The sequence below is a fragment of the Tupaia chinensis genome, unplaced genomic scaffold, assembly GCF_000334495.1.
Source record: "Tupaia chinensis unplaced genomic scaffold, TupChi_1.0 Scaffold000368_1, whole genome shotgun sequence".
Lineage (NCBI taxonomy): Eukaryota > Metazoa > Chordata > Mammalia > Scandentia > Tupaiidae > Tupaia > Tupaia belangeri.
Window position 1 is genome coordinate 395,734 of NW_006159865.1, and position 15,704 is coordinate 411,437.

The window sequence follows — 15,704 nt, forward strand, 5'->3', positions numbered from 1 at the left end:
TGCCAGTGCCCACACTGTGCTACACGGTTAGCCCTGACACACTAGCTATTTTACTCAAGGGTACTGATGTCCAATTATATATCATTTTATTGCAAAACTGACCTGTGATGAGAGACGAGATGATCGTAGTAAGCCATTAAGTCCAATACCAGGAATAGGTTATGAGTTAAATGGAATCACAAACCGCTGGGTGAATGAATAAACGAACATTATCTACTTTGTTCTGTTGTTTTAAAACTAATTCAGCTGCATTTGTGATCAACATGGGTCTACTGCTCAAGATTCCTTTGGCATCATCAGGCCTGAAAGGCATACAAATATTGCTAATTAACTTTGACTGTATTCATGTGCAGAAAAGAGCATAGCAGGCATGATACTGCAGTCCTTAGAAAGGTCTGCTAAGGAGACTGACTCTGAGCTGGAGTCTCAGAACTGGAATGTTGCTAGTGTCTGCACCATTACTTCATTGATAAGTAGTTAGCTGTGCCCAAACTGTGCGAGCAATATTGTTTATGCTGAACATCTGCTTTCCTTCTGGGAGTCTGAAATTTTGGTAGCTGATAGATAGAGGGTACCCGTAGGACAACTCCCAACAAACACTCTAGGAGTTGAGTCTCTAAGGGGCTTCCATTAGACAACATCTCACACATGTCCTCATTTTATTGTGGCGGAATAAGGCGTATCTTGCATGAGTCTAATGGAAAAGACCCCTGGCAGTTTGCGCCTGGTTTCCTCTGAACTTCATCATGCCTTTTCCCTTTGTTGATTTTGCTCTATCTGCTATAATAAATCTTAGCCTTCAATACAACTATACGCTGAGCCTTGTGAGCTCTCCAAGCTATTCACCAAACCCAACGGGAGTCTTGGGAGCCCAATGGGAGTCTTGGGAGCCCAACGCAATCCAATGTAAGTCTGAAGAGCAGAAATGGTGCCTTCTATGTATTTATATTTATTGGAGTACATTACACACTCTTAGATATAACAGGTATTTATCACATTTGGTGATTGTCTATATTATTCTCTTAATATATCCAAACCAGGAGCCAGCAGATAGCTACTGTTTACATTGCTGGACTTCCACGTGGCCAACTGTGGATCAAGTCCCAGACCCGGTGGCTTGCAAATCACACCAGGATGTGTGCATGCACACCCAAGATCCCAGGGAGGGAGTGTAGGAGAGGGGACTGTGGTGTGGCCATCCCCACTGGGGGGGATAGTTTCTTACTTTCTCTCTCACTATCTCTGTCTCTCTCTCTCCCTGGAGAGCACATGGCAAAAAAATCTAAGAGGGTAAAAAAATATATATCCAAACCAGTCTAAAGATGTTAGTTAATATTGCTGAACTAAATGATAAAAATATATATATAATAATGGCACAGTTCAAACAACAAATGAAAAATTTTGGGGGGGAGAGACAGGTTTTTGCTATAAGATGCTTGCGTTCACCAGAAAGACAGAGACAGAAAGTGAGAAATCACCCCCAGGGGAATGGCCACACGGCAATCCCTTCTCCTCCATTCTCCTCTTGGGATCTTGGGGACACACACGTGCTTGGCATGAGTTTAAGTCACTGGGTCTGGGACTCGAACCACGGTTGACTACAGAGGAGTCCAGTGACATAGCCATTTTGCTAACTGCTGGTTCCCACGAATGGATTTTTTTTTTAAGGAATTACTTTATTCAATTTTACGTATGTACGTATGTATGTATGTATTTAAATTTGCTGAGAGCGGGACAGACTGAGTGAGAGAGGGGGAGAGAGGGAAAGTGCAAAAGCAAGCTACATCATCTGGGACTCGAACCGCATTCAGTCATGTGAGAGTCCAGTGACCTTAACCATCACACCACCTACCAGCCCCTAAATGGAAAGTTTCTGGTAGGCTGAAGTAACACTAGGTGGACAGAAGGTTTATTACTTTGACCAGGAATAGTCTATAATCCGCCAACTAGTTTTTAATGCTGTTCTGAATGTCACCTGCCTGAGAACTTCCTAAAGAATATCTTATGAATTCTTGATTAGATTTCTTTTTGTATCTGTTCACGTATCATTGGAATTTAGGAAAACGCAACATACTTCAGTTATATGTGACTGACAGACAAGTCCAGGTATTCCATCGAGCTTCTGTGTTATTTAACTACAACTCTGTGATGTTTTAAAGACGTAAACAATCCATAATTCCTTGTACTTAACATAGTTGCTGCAAAGCTACCTTACAAATTGGCCAAAAGATCCAAAAAAACTGCAACTCAGGTACGAAATAAACATTAAAATAAGGCAAATGTAGGCTCAAAGAATGAAAGGAGTCAGTAAACGGGAGGATACACCATTGTTAAAGGAAGCTCTAAGCCATTTCCAATGACAATGCACATTTTTGGTCTTAACCTGTCATAGCAAAAAGAAAAAGAAAATACTTATTATTTTTATTTATTTATTTATTTATTTATTTTGAGAGGTTTTCACTATAGGGCGCGTGCACTCGCCAGACAGACAGAGAGACATAGAGACAGAAAGTGAGAAATCACCCCCCCCCCAGGGGGATGGTCACGCCGCAATCCCTTCTCCTCCATTCTCCTCTCGGGATCTTGGGCACACACGCACACGCGCCCGGTGTGAGTTTTAAGTCACTGGGTCCAGGACGCGAACTGTGGTCGACTACGTGGGAGTCCAGCGACATAGCCATTACGCTAACTGCTGGTTCCCAAGACTTATTATTTTTAAAGTAAATGTCATTATCTGACATAAAGATTTTATATCAAATGTCAACTGTGTGTTGAAAGAAAGCAGAGGAGTTATCATAAACTATACCAAGTCAGTGACTCTTCCAGTTATGAAAGCCCTATTTGCAGAGGAAAATTTAAAATACTAGAACACATACTTTACCAATGTGTATGACAAACTTTTTTCAGATTTTTATTGTGATTACTGGTTTACATATAATCACTGCACATTTTTGTGGGGCATAGTATGGTTTTCCAAAGCATGCATTTTGTGTATAATAATCATATTAAGGATACAAACAATATTTTGACAAGATATTACTAATACGTAGAAAATATAAGTCATTAAATTAGCTAAGTCACGCACAGCTGAAAAGGCACTAAATGGAAAGCAACCCCCAGAGTTCATCAAATCATTTTTCTAAAACATAAGCCGTTAACTCCCAGATACGTGAAAACAACTGGTGGAAAGAGACTTGTTTTTTCTTTTTAGAGAGATTTTTTTTGTAGGGCGCAAGTGCTTGCTGGAGAGACAGAGACAGAAAACAAGAAATCACCCCCCAGGAAGGGTGGTCACACCACAATCCCTTCTCCATTCTCCTCCTAGGATTTTGGGCACACACGCCTGGTGTGAGTTTTTAAAGCTACCGAGTCCAGGGTTCGAACTGCAGTAGACTACCTGAGAGTCCAGCAATGTAACCATTATGGCACCTGCTGGTCCTGGAGGAAGAAGATTTCTTTGGTTTTTGGGACATGAAGAAAGTAAGAATAAAAGAGAGATTTGGCCATTTTAGAGTTGCTTTGGTTTTTGGGACATGAAGAAAGTAGGAATAAAAGAGAGATTTGGCCATTTTAGAGTTTTTCTTCAGTTCTATCCCCAGAGTAGTCAGGGCTTACAATGCCAATGTCTACCAATGCGTTAATACTTTAGTCATTAAATCTAGTGGCTCTACTCATGGCCAGTAACATAACTGGCAGAGGTAGGACACTTTAAAGTTGAATTCCGTCTTTAAATCAAAAACGTTTCTTTTGATACCAACAGAGTTTACAATCTCACCAAATTTTCCACTATTGTAAGATCTGGATTCCTGGTTCTATATCTAATCTCTAATTCAAGCCACCTTTACTAATCAAGTAAAGGTTAAGCTCCGAAAGAAAAGGTGAGGGCTGGCACCACAGCCTAGTGGTTAAGGGAGTCCGATCCCACATGGCCGACCACGGTTCAAATCCTAGCCAAGGCAACTTGAAAACCATGCTGGGCACATGTGTGTGCATGCCCCAAATCCCACGAGTATGGAGGAATGGCGGAGAAAGGATCGCAACATAATCATGGCCCACTGCAGGGTGCTTTCTACCTGTTCCTCTCCCCTCTCCCTCTCTCCCTGTTTCTCTGTCTCTGGTCAGTGCACACACCGTCTGGCAGTTTTAAAAAAAAAAAAAAGGAAAGGGGATAAACACTATTTCTCTCTTCTGTTATGTTCTTATTTTACATTCTTAAAAACATATTTTATAAAAACAAAGATCAGCAAGTTGACACCAGCTTAATCATACAAACACAGCTACCTGTACCCAAGAGCAGAGATGTCCTTGGATTGCGTGATAGTTTTCATTATATTGAAATGGTGCAGTTGCTGCGACTTGAACACATGCGCTGGAGAATTGGAATCTTGTAATTAGAAAGTTAAATTTTAGAAGTACGAAGGTGTACAACGATGAAACATTCTACATGTTATCTGCTGCTTAAGGCAAATTTTAATTGTGTTTAAACATTAGGTGAAATGTGCAACTCAAGAGTAAATCAGTGAATAGTGAAAACCAATAATGATAGATAATGGAGGTATCGCGGAAGCTGGTTAAAAAATTATAATGACGAGAGAACTAGTAAGAATATAGCAACCTGGCTGAAATTGATATTCATTAGGGTACTCTTCACATCAATAGGGAGCATTTGGACTCTGTGGTCTTTATCAGTGTCCCAGCTGGTAATGGTGGAAGGTTAATGCCTTACCCCATTCTGTTCAATTTTCTATCCTAATTAGCCCTCCAAATCTATAGCTGTGAGCACCAAGTGTCTGTGCTCAAAAGAAACTAATTAATGCTAGCAAATTAGATCAAGTCCAAAGATCCAACAGCCAAACTCTTAGTTAAATGCTCCTTGTTAATAGGAAGTGTAGCTGTCAATAACTGCTGTTGGTGACTATAATGAGGCATCTTTCTTTCATTGAAAGTGATTTCATTTCTCTTTGTCCCTGGAAAAGCTGTTCCATTCCCTTCACAAATCTAAGTTGCTGGCAGTCTGACCCAATTCTTATGATCAGCTGGGTTGAAATGACATGGGAAAAAAAAAAAATTAAACAGAAAAGCTTTTCTACATAATCATGTTTCAGGCATTTAGCAGAAAAGTCAGACCACTTATTAAAATTCCTATATCTTTACCCAAGAATCATATAATTAGCATGCACAACACTTTAATATAAAATCTTATAATTATTTAATAAAAACAAAGGTTATAAACAGTGAATAAACTACACTGAAAGTTTCCTCATTCTAAATTACACCTTATTATTTAATTTAAAGCAGTCTTCCTCTGCTGCGTGAGCAATATTAACATACATTCTTCCCTAATTCACATGGTTAAACAGGGAGGAAACTATGGATTTACTATTCTTTTACAAGATAATCAATTTTAGATTCTATAGCACTGTTTTGGACCATATGGCCTGCAAAATCAATATATGATTATCTATAAGAAACTCAAATATTCGAAAACCAATTATATGTTTTTACAGCAGCAAACACACTGAAATAATCTAAATGAATCTCAGATTTTCAGATGCTTTCAATCTTCCAAAAATTGTTAAGTATATTAAAAAACAAAGATTTAATAACTATGTCAACACCCTAAGCAAATTATTTACTGAAGAAGTGAAAAACACTTTCTTTTCTGTACTATTATAAAGCAGTAGTTGAGCAACAAAAACACTTCCAAGTTGCATTCTATTCTTTCATTTCATAAATGAAGTTTTGCTGCTTAAGAAAAAGCGAAGGTAGTTTTTGAAACCCAAAGCCGTATTGAATTTTGATCTAAAAAAGTCAATAAAAATTAAATCCGTAATTGAGTTAGCTAGCTTTTTTTAATTCTGTTTGTCAGGATAATGTATTATAAAACAATATATATGTATTACTTGAGACCGATTAAATAATAAGTATATTTTCCTAGCATTTAAAAGATAACCCTATAACTTCATTATTCATGTTGAAGTTTTATCCTCCCTCACTTCAATCAGAATACATGAGAGGACTTTAAAAACTCATGGAAAAACAGAATTAAAGTACAAGTTTACCTTGAGGCCAAAAAAATTTGAAATCTATGCATAGTCTTGTCATAATACACATTCTCCATAAAATTTTTGAAGCCCTCCCCCTTTTTATTTAAGTTCTATGAGGCAGGTGGAAGGATTACATCCTAGGACTATCAGCATGACACTGATCAATGTATGTGTACTGAACCCCGTCTGCAGGTGCCAATAGGTTCATTTCCCCTGACACCCACCTGGGGGTGGAAGTTGAAGAAAGGTGCTTGCTCTGATTAAGTAACTAATTCACAATGGAAAAAAAAAGTAATACCATATAATGATTATGTATTTTAAATCATCAATTTGTGGCTGGATTTAAAAGTAGGACAGTGAAAACTTATTTAAGAAACAAATGACTGGGACCAGCAGTTGGGGTAATGGCTATGTCACTGGACTCCCATGTATCGACTACAGTTGGAGTCCCGGACCCGGTGGCTTAAACTCACGCCGGGTGCGTGCGCGTACCTGCCCAAAATCCCGAGAGGAGAATGGAGGAGAAGGGACTGTGGCGTGGTCGTCCCCCTGGGGGGTGATTTCTCACTTTCTGTCTCTCTGTCTCTGGCTGTCTGACGAGCGCACACGCCCTATAGCAAAAACCTCTCAAAAAAAAAAAAAATCCAGACTCATTGTGAGTCCTATTGGGATTCCATTAACAATTCAGTAACAGACAATGGCACCAAAGAAAATCATCTTATATACATACATACATATATACATATGTATACACACATGCACACACAGATATATGTATTCACATAGATAAGTATGTTGATAGGGTAAAAACAGGTACATGTCTTCCTCTTCCCTAGCGAAATCACCAGAATAATACATTTCTCTAAAATAGACATACATAGTTTTTCTCTATATATAAAACTGTACTTCTGGGGGGAAGATGTTTTTACTAATAATTTGGGGGAATATTTTTAAATTGTAAATGAATTGAACACTGCCTGGAAGTTCTGAAAGCTGAAATACGGGTATCTCAGTGAGAAGGTGAGAAGCAATTCATACATATTAATTCAGTTGCTACTTGACTCTGAGGCTAAGGATTAAATTCAGATCATATTATTAAAAATGAATTTGATCTTTATATGAATATTTGAATCTTACCTTGAACTTGTTCAGAACACCTCTCTCTGGCCTTTTCTCTCATTATTTTAGGGATCAAAACATCTTTTTCAACATGTCTGAGATGCTGCTCTGGAGAGAAAAAAAAAAAAATGATCATTCTTAAATGTGGTTAAGATTCAAGTAAAGCACCAGGTTGGAGGGGAAACGAAACACTTAAAAATAAAATAAAAACTATAGAAATAAACACTGCATCTTTTATAACCTCATAAAATTGTAATTATTTTAGTCACTGAAAATCACCTTACATATTTTTGATATCCCAAAAATATATAAAGAACAAAGGCAACAGATTTCTAAAAATTTCTACAAACCATACTGTAACATCATTACTTGATAACACACTCCACATAGTCCTGTCAAAATTAAAGTCTATGGGACCAGCAGTTAGCGTAATGGCTATGTTGCTGGACTCCCACATGGTCGACCACGGTTCGAGTCCCGGACCTGGTGGCTTAAAACTCATGCCAGGCGCGTGTGCGTGCGTGCCCAAGATCACGAGAGGAGAATGGAGGAGAAGGGATTGCGGCATGGCCATCCCCCCTGGGGGGTGAGTTCTCGCTTTCTATCTCTCTGTCTCTGTCTGGCAAGCACATACGCCCTATAGCAAAAACCTCTAAAAAAAAAAAATTAAAGTCTAAATCATCATTATCTTATTAATATAATCTATGAGAAGAGGATTCTCATCAATACTCACACCTAAGGATAGCTGCACAGATATAAGCTTATGAGACACAGGTAGCTCTTTTACTTAGTTAAGAGTACCTGAAGATGAGACCAACAGGTGGCATAAGGGTTACGTTGCTGGATTCCCACATTGAATCCTGGACCCAGTGGCTTAAAACTCACACCGGGTGTGTGTGCGTGCATGCCCAAAATCCCAAGAGGAGAATAGAAGAGTAGGGATTGTGGTGTGGCCATACCCACCCGGGAGGGCAGGGGTGACTTCTCGCTTTCTGTCTCTTTGTCTCCCTGTCTCTCTCTCTGGCGAGCACAAGCACCCTATAGCAAAAATATCTATATTGGGGAGGGGGAAGGGTACCTAAAGATGGGCCCAGCAGATGGTGTAATGTGAATGTCACTAAACTCCAACATAGTTGACTGCCATTCAGGTCCCAGACCCACAGGCTTTAAACTCACCCCAAGCGTATACGTACGTGCTCGAGATCCCAAGAGGAGAATGGAGAAGGGATTGCAGTCATCCCCCCTGGGGGGTGATTTCTTGCTTTTTCTGTCTATCTCTCAGTCCCTCTGGCAAGCGTATGCATTCTATGGCAAAAATCTCTCTTAAAAATAGGTCCATACACAAAACAAAGCATGTGGGATTTCTGTGCATGATAAACACAATGTCTACAAGGAGACTTAAATACCACTCTGAGCACCTAATCCAGATTCCCTGCTTCTAAGTTTGAAGAGAGTCCTAAAAACTAAACAGGAGTGCTTCCCAGTGAACCAAAAATGACAAGGAACCTCTGCAAGGCAAAAGGCAAATGAGATCAGATTAAAGGAAGTAACAGCCCCAGCCACAGTGGAGCAAAGCAGAGGGTTCCTCTCCAAACGGCTGGGGCTGTGTGGCAGGCTGGGTTCAGTTCCCAGGCCAACCTGAACAGGCCGGCACAGTGACACACACCTGGGACCCTAGTTAACTAGGAAGCTAAGGCAGGACAATCACAGAGATCCTTCCAGAAATAACCCTCCCCTTGTCTCTCCTGCCTGTGTGTGGGCTCTCTCGCTCTCATTTCTTTTTCCAAAGGAGGCAATCATCTTCCTATACAGAGTGCCCAGGGAAAAATGGATACCAAAAGAGGGTGTTGCTCCATGATCTGAAGCTGTAAAACTAGGAAGTGAGAAAAACTCCCGCAGAGAAAACTTAAGAGTTGCTGGTCTTCTGGTCCTCACTAAGAACCAAATGGTCACTTCTTTTTTTATTTTTAGATTTATTTAATTTTATTTATTCATTCATTCATTTTCATGTGACCAGAGAGAGAGAGAAAGAGAGGGAAAGTGAGAAAGCAAGCGACCAGGTCTAGGACTCAAACCGTGGTCTGCCATGTGAGAGTGCCCAGCGCCTTAAGCACCACACCACCTGCTGGTCCCATTTATTTTACTTTTTTAGAATTATTTAATTTTATTTGAAATGGTCACTTCTGCTGCCCTCAGACCACAGCTGAAAGAAGTAATGTAAGGTGTTTATCCGCAAAGACCAGGAAACTCCCAGTGGTTAGTAACAACCAGGAAGACCAGGAACCCCTAATTCCTCCTGGTACTAGACTGTTACCAGCGACTTCAGGATGCAGTCAGTCAGGAACTGGCACGTTTCCAGAGAGGGAATCCTGGCCCTGGTGATCTGAAGCCACACTTGACACATGTGCCCACAAGCCCAAATCCCCCCTGGCTACAGAAATGGAAGAGAGGGGACTGTGGCATGAACACACCCCACCTGATGTGCTTCTTCCTTCTCTCTGCCCCTCTTCCTCCCTGGCAAGTGCATGTGCCCTTGGACACTTTAAAAAAAAGAAAAAAAAGATTCACTCAAGAAGACAAAGACAACCAATATAGCCCTAGGTTGATTAAAAAAATTTAAGCCTTTCCACAAAGAAAATTCTAGGCCCATGTATCCTCTCTTGTAAATTGACCAAACATTTAGGGAACAAATAACAATTCAACATAAACTTTTCCAGAAAATTTCTCTCAGCCAGCATGACACTGATATCAAAACAAAGACATTACAAAAAAAAAAAAAAACTTAACAGAAGGTGAGCCAACTGAACCCAGTAATATATAAAAAGATAATACTTCATGATCAAGTAAGATTTATCACAGGATTTACAATTAAAAATCAGTAAATGAAATTATTTATATTAAAAAACTGAGGAAAAAAAAGCCACCTGATTATCACAATAGACACAGAAAATGCATTTGGCATTCCTAATAAAAACTTTCCGTTTTCCCAACCACAGTGGCATACCCTGCTAAAACAATGTGTTCTACAGGCTGGAAACGCATGGGAGACTCAGGTTTGATTCCCTGTCTAACCTAACGGTGCAGTGGGGTATACCTATAATTCCTGGGACTCAGGAAGCTAAAGCAGGAGGATCACAACAGCGAGACCCTGTCTATAACAAAAAGAAGAAAAAGAAATAACTTCTCGGTAAAGGAGGAATAGGAGGAAATATCCTTGACATGATAAACAGCATCAACAAAAAAAAGCCCACAACTAAAATTATATGTCATGTTGAAACACTGAATATTTCTCTTAAGATAGGGAACATATGAAAAAGTCTGTTCTATTTACCATTCTAATTTTGGGTCGTTAGAAAAATCACGATGCATTTTTCTATAAAAAATGGGCCATAACTTTTCTGAAGACCCAACAGACCTTCTGGCCAGTGCAATACAGCAACAAAAATAAATAAGAGGTATCCAGATCGAAAAGGAAGAAATCACAGTTATTCAATGAAGTAGAGATGAAACAAGAAACATCTCAGACAACTAGAAGATGGCCCGATAAAAATTATACAATGTGAAAAGTTACTCAGAAAGGAAGGAAATACAAATAACAGGAGTGAAAAAAGAGCAACAACGTAAATGTAGTAAACTGGTCTTCTTGAAGGATTAAAGTTATTTTCAACAGTCAAAAGCAAAGACTGTAGCTCTCCATGTGTGTTTCTGTAATGCTAAAGATAACTAGATCAGGGGACTAGCAGATGGAGTGATGGTCATATCATTGGCCTCCCACATGGCCAACCACGGTTTGAGTCCTGAACCCGGAGGCTTGAAACTCATGCTGGGTGCATGTGCACACGTGCCCAAAATCCTAAGAGGATAATAGGGAAGAAGAGACTGCAGTGTGGCCATCCCTCCTGGGGGAACTGATTTATCTTCCCTCTCACTGTCGTGTGTGTGTGTGGTGTGTGTGTCTCTCTTTCTTTCTTTCTCTCTCTCTCTCTCTCTGGTGAGTACACATGCCCTAAGGCAAAAACTTCTTTAAACAAAAAAGACAAAGGGGACAAGCAGGTGGCATGGTGGTTAAAGGTGCTGGACACTCCCACATGACTGACCACGGTTCAAGTTCTAGACCTGGTGGCTTGCTTTCTCACTTTCTCTCTCTCTCTCTCTCTCTCTCTCTCTCTCTCTCTCTCTCTGCCTATCTCTGGTCAAAATAAAATAAGTGAATGAATAAATAAAATAAAATTAAATAATTCTTTAAAAAGAAAATGCAAATTAAACCAATACTGTTTCACATCCACCAGAATGACTAAAATTAAAAACAGTCAACCCAATTTTGGAGAGAACATGGAGCTACTAGAACTTTCATATATCGCTGGTGGGAGTGTGAAATAAAACACTTCATTGAAAAATGGCTTGCTCAGTTATAGGGTAACTTATACACCCCCTATGTTCCGTTCCTAGGTGTTCATTTACACAAATTAAAGCACATGTCCAGAAAACAAACTGTACAAGTATGCCTATGAAAGCATTATTCATAATAGGCAAATAAAAAAGAGTAACACTATTGATAACACTACTACAGATAGAACATGCCTAGTCCAAAATGTTCCAACCTTTGAGACATGTAGTGTCAACATGATAGCACAAGTGGAAAACTCCACACCTGACTTCACGTGATGGGCCTAGGCAAAAGGAAGCAATATAAACTGCTGACTAAAATGACCTCCAGGGGCTAGCAGGGGGTGTAGTGGTTAAGGTCTGGACTCCTACATGGCCAACTGCAGCCTGAATCCCAGACTCAGAGCCTTGAAACTCACACTGGGCATGTATGCGTGTGCACCCAAAATCCGAGGAGGGATTATGGTGTGGCCATTTTCCCTGGGGGGCTATTTCTCACTTTCTGTATCTGTCTCTTCAGCAAGGGCATGTTCCTATAGCAAAAATCTCTCTTTAAAAAAAAAACAAATTAAAATTATCTTCAGGTTATAAGGCATACAGTGAAACATAAAAGAGCTTTGTGTTGTCTACTTGAATCCCATCCGCAAAGTATCTTGTTATGTTAATATTTCAAATTTGTATTATGTAAGTATTGCAAAATCCAAAAAATATTGGAAATCTGAAACATTCAGGTCCCAAGCCTTTTAGATAAGGGATATTCAACCAGTAGCAGTAGTATCAGGAAGATTAGTGATATAACAAACAGGGGGGAAATCTCAGAACCATGTGAGGAACAGAAGACGCAGTCCCAAATGAGTCCATGCTACATGATTTGAAAACATGCAAAATGGGTCAGCAGGTGGTGTAATGGTTAAGGCACTGGATTTCTCATGGACAATGCTGCAGTTCTTGTCTCAAACCCAGCACCTTGAAAAACACTTGTCAGATGTATGTACGTATGTGCCCAAAATCTCAAGAGGGGAAAGCAGAAGGAATTATGGCATGGCCATTCCCTCCTGCGGGGTAATTTCTTACTATTCCATTCTTTCTCCATGAAACACGTACACCCAATAGCAAACAAACTGCAAAATGATCTATGGTAATAAAAATTCTAAGAAGTAGTGTATATTGCAGTATTTTATACATTTCAAAATTTATTGATGCCTTTCATTACATACCTTTTTTTTTTTGGGGGGGGGGGGATTTTTTGCCATAGGGCTCATGTGCTTGCAGAAAGACAGAGAGACAGAAAACGAGAAATCACCTCCATGGGGAGATGGCCACACCACCATCCTTTCTCCTCCATTCTCCTCTTGGGATCCTAGGCACATGCACATGCACCCAGGATGAATTTCAAACCACTGAGTCCATGACTCCAACTGCGGTTGACTACATGGGAGTCCAGTGACGTAACTACTATTCACTATGCCATCTGCTGGTCTCTCATTATATAGCTTTAATCTATATCATTTATAATTTTTTTAAGATTTTTGCTATATGGCACATGCACTCGCCAGAGACAGAGAGAGACAGAAATGAGAAATAACTCCCCAGGGGGGCTGTCCATGACATAATTCCTTCTCCTCCATTCTCCTCTCGGGATTTTGGGCATGCACACACAAGCACCCATTGTGAGGTTTAGGCCACCAGGTCCAGGACTTGAACCGTGGTCAACTACGTGGGAGTCCAGTGACATAACCATTATGCTATCTGCTGGTCCCAATTTACAATATATTTTGAATCTACACTTTGCTGTAAATATCTTGCAATGGTCTTAGATAACTAAAGCATCATTTTTATAGATCGGATATCTATAAAAGTCTTTCCTTGAAAACAGATATAGCTTACAATATTAAACATTTTTCTATAAATAAATTATAGATGTTTGCCTATATTATAAATTATAACCGTCCTATCAAACACATTTTTAAAATGACTTGCAAGAACACCTTGTAATAATTCTTCGAAACTATCCTAGAGCAAAGAAACAATTCTAAATTGTATGAACATTGATTTCTATTTCCCAAACTCTTAAATGTTAAATCAGAAATGACAGTTTTAAATATATATATATATATAAAACTGCAGAAGATTTTCTCAACTGGTGGAATACCCATCTCTAATGATCAATTATTAATCAATTATGATTTTATACGTATTTCAAAGTTATCTCTGATGCTACCCATATTACAGAGATGGTATTTTTTAATCTCTAAAGTTACAGAGTGATTCCCTTAATGTCGGCGTGGGGCACGTATGACATCTGTACAAGACACTGGAAAAAAAAATCAAATTTCGAAAGTTTGCTACTATATATTCACATGAATTTATACCAAGATGAAGAATCGGGATAACACCGCTGGGGAAAATTTCCAAAGCTCTAACTTCTCAGCATTCTATCATCACCTGAAAGTCAATTTTCGCCTTTTTCACTGGCTGAATTTGTTAGCTCAGATTTTGCTTTGGGGCTCCTGCGTTCTTGCAGCATGGCAGGCGGTACTAGATTATAAGGCTACTGACAACAGCACTTGCCATGAATACACAAAGGTAACAGGGAAACAATGAGAGCGCTACGGCATCTTTGCTAGGAAAGAAGGTGATACGTGAAGGGCAAGCTATGCCTTTTCGATGTCAATGTTCTGATTTAACTCATTTGACTCTTTTTACGTTTATCCACTTATTTCTTCAGAGAGAGAGAGAAAGAGGACTCCCCCCCTCCAACAAGGTCTTCACACAGCAATCTATCCCCAACTTCTGCCACCCCGGATCACAGACACATACACACCCAGTATGTACAGGGAGGCCTCAGGACATGAACCTAGGACCATACAGGATCCAGCATCATAGAGTGTTAAGTTACCACTGTGCCATCAGTTGGCCCCCAACTTCCTTATTCAGGTAATGCTATCTCTTTTTTTAACTTCCTAGTCATATAGGGTTGCTTCCAAGACATTTCCATGCTACTGGGTACTCAGAAGCAAAACCAAGAAAAATGCTTGTAATAAATCTGCCATAGTGTTCTCGTTAACACCAGTTCCTAACCCTAGGTTCCTCCTCTTTACTAACTACCAAACTTCAAAAAGAAGGGCCTCTGCATAAAGGATCATATCTAACATGAGACCGTAGTTATGGTTTTTTTTTTTTTCAGAGAGATTTTTGCTAAAGGGTCCATGTACTAGCCAGAGAGACAGAGACAGAAAGCAAGAATTCACCCCCCCACCCCCAAGGGGGATGGCCACACCGCAATCCCTTGTCCTCCCTTCTCCTCAGGATTTTGAGCGCACACGTAACATACCCAGCGTGAGTTTCAAGCCGCCAGGTCCAGGACTCGAACCAGTCAGCCACATGGGAATCCAGCACTTTAACCACTACGCCACCTGCTGGCCCAGAGTTGTCAATTGTTAGTTCTCACTAAATGGTTCAGACCAGGAAGCCAGGCAGACTCCAGTTCTCCACAACACCAAGATGGATGCTCAGGACCATGTGTCACGCCCTGGCCCTTACTCAGACCTTTCTGCTCTAACAACAGTGTAATATGGGGAAGGAGGTTGGAGCCAGAGGAAAATCAACGTGTTAATGATCAGTGTTTTTTTCACCTTCTTCCCTTCAAGTCATACTTGAACGGACAAAACAAAAAGACAAGGAGAAATCAAGAGTAGGAGTGGTCTCTTTCCTCTCTAACACTCCGGCTTGCCTCTGGCTGTGAAACCAAGAGAGGACGGCATCAAAAGCCAGAGAATCTTCCTAATAGCCCTTTCTGGTGAGAACTGTAATTCCATTTTACAGACAAAAGAGAGGAGGCTCACAGAGGGGAAATGACCCATGCCTCTAACAAAGCAGCAAAGCCACGCCTAGATCTTGTAGCCCTGGTCCCAAGCCTCCCACACACCACCCTGCCCGCGGGGCAATGGCCTATTTAAGAGGACTTCGGCAAATGAGGTCAAGTGAGCTTCCAGTTATACTGAGGCAGGGAACCGACCCTGAGACTGTAAGACTGTGTGTTTTGGAAGCATGTTTCTGAACAAGAAAAATCCCAAAATTAACAGCTCTCATTTTTTGTTGTCAGTAGCAAAATCGAAAAGAATTTTGTTTCTGCTTCCCATTATATACATA

The 15,704-nt window shown here is 40.1% G+C and overlaps 1 protein-coding gene across 2 annotated transcripts in view; it reads right to left on the bottom strand.

Moving 5' to 3' along the window:
• CMC1 (C-X9-C motif containing 1) overlaps positions 1-15,704 on the bottom strand; it is a 66,378-nt gene that overhangs the window by 40,553 nt on the left and 10,121 nt on the right. The window contains exons 2-3 of one of the 2 annotated variants that reach the window (XM_027773759.1): positions 7,185-7,274; positions 4,282-4,384 (exon numbers count right to left, since the gene is read on the bottom strand). In XM_027773759.1, the coding sequence (XP_027629560.1) occupies positions 4,282-4,384; positions 7,185-7,274 (193 nt within the window). The remainder of the gene's footprint in view (positions 1-4,281; positions 4,385-7,184; positions 7,275-15,704) is intronic. The other variant, XM_006153304.3, reaches the window with a different exon arrangement.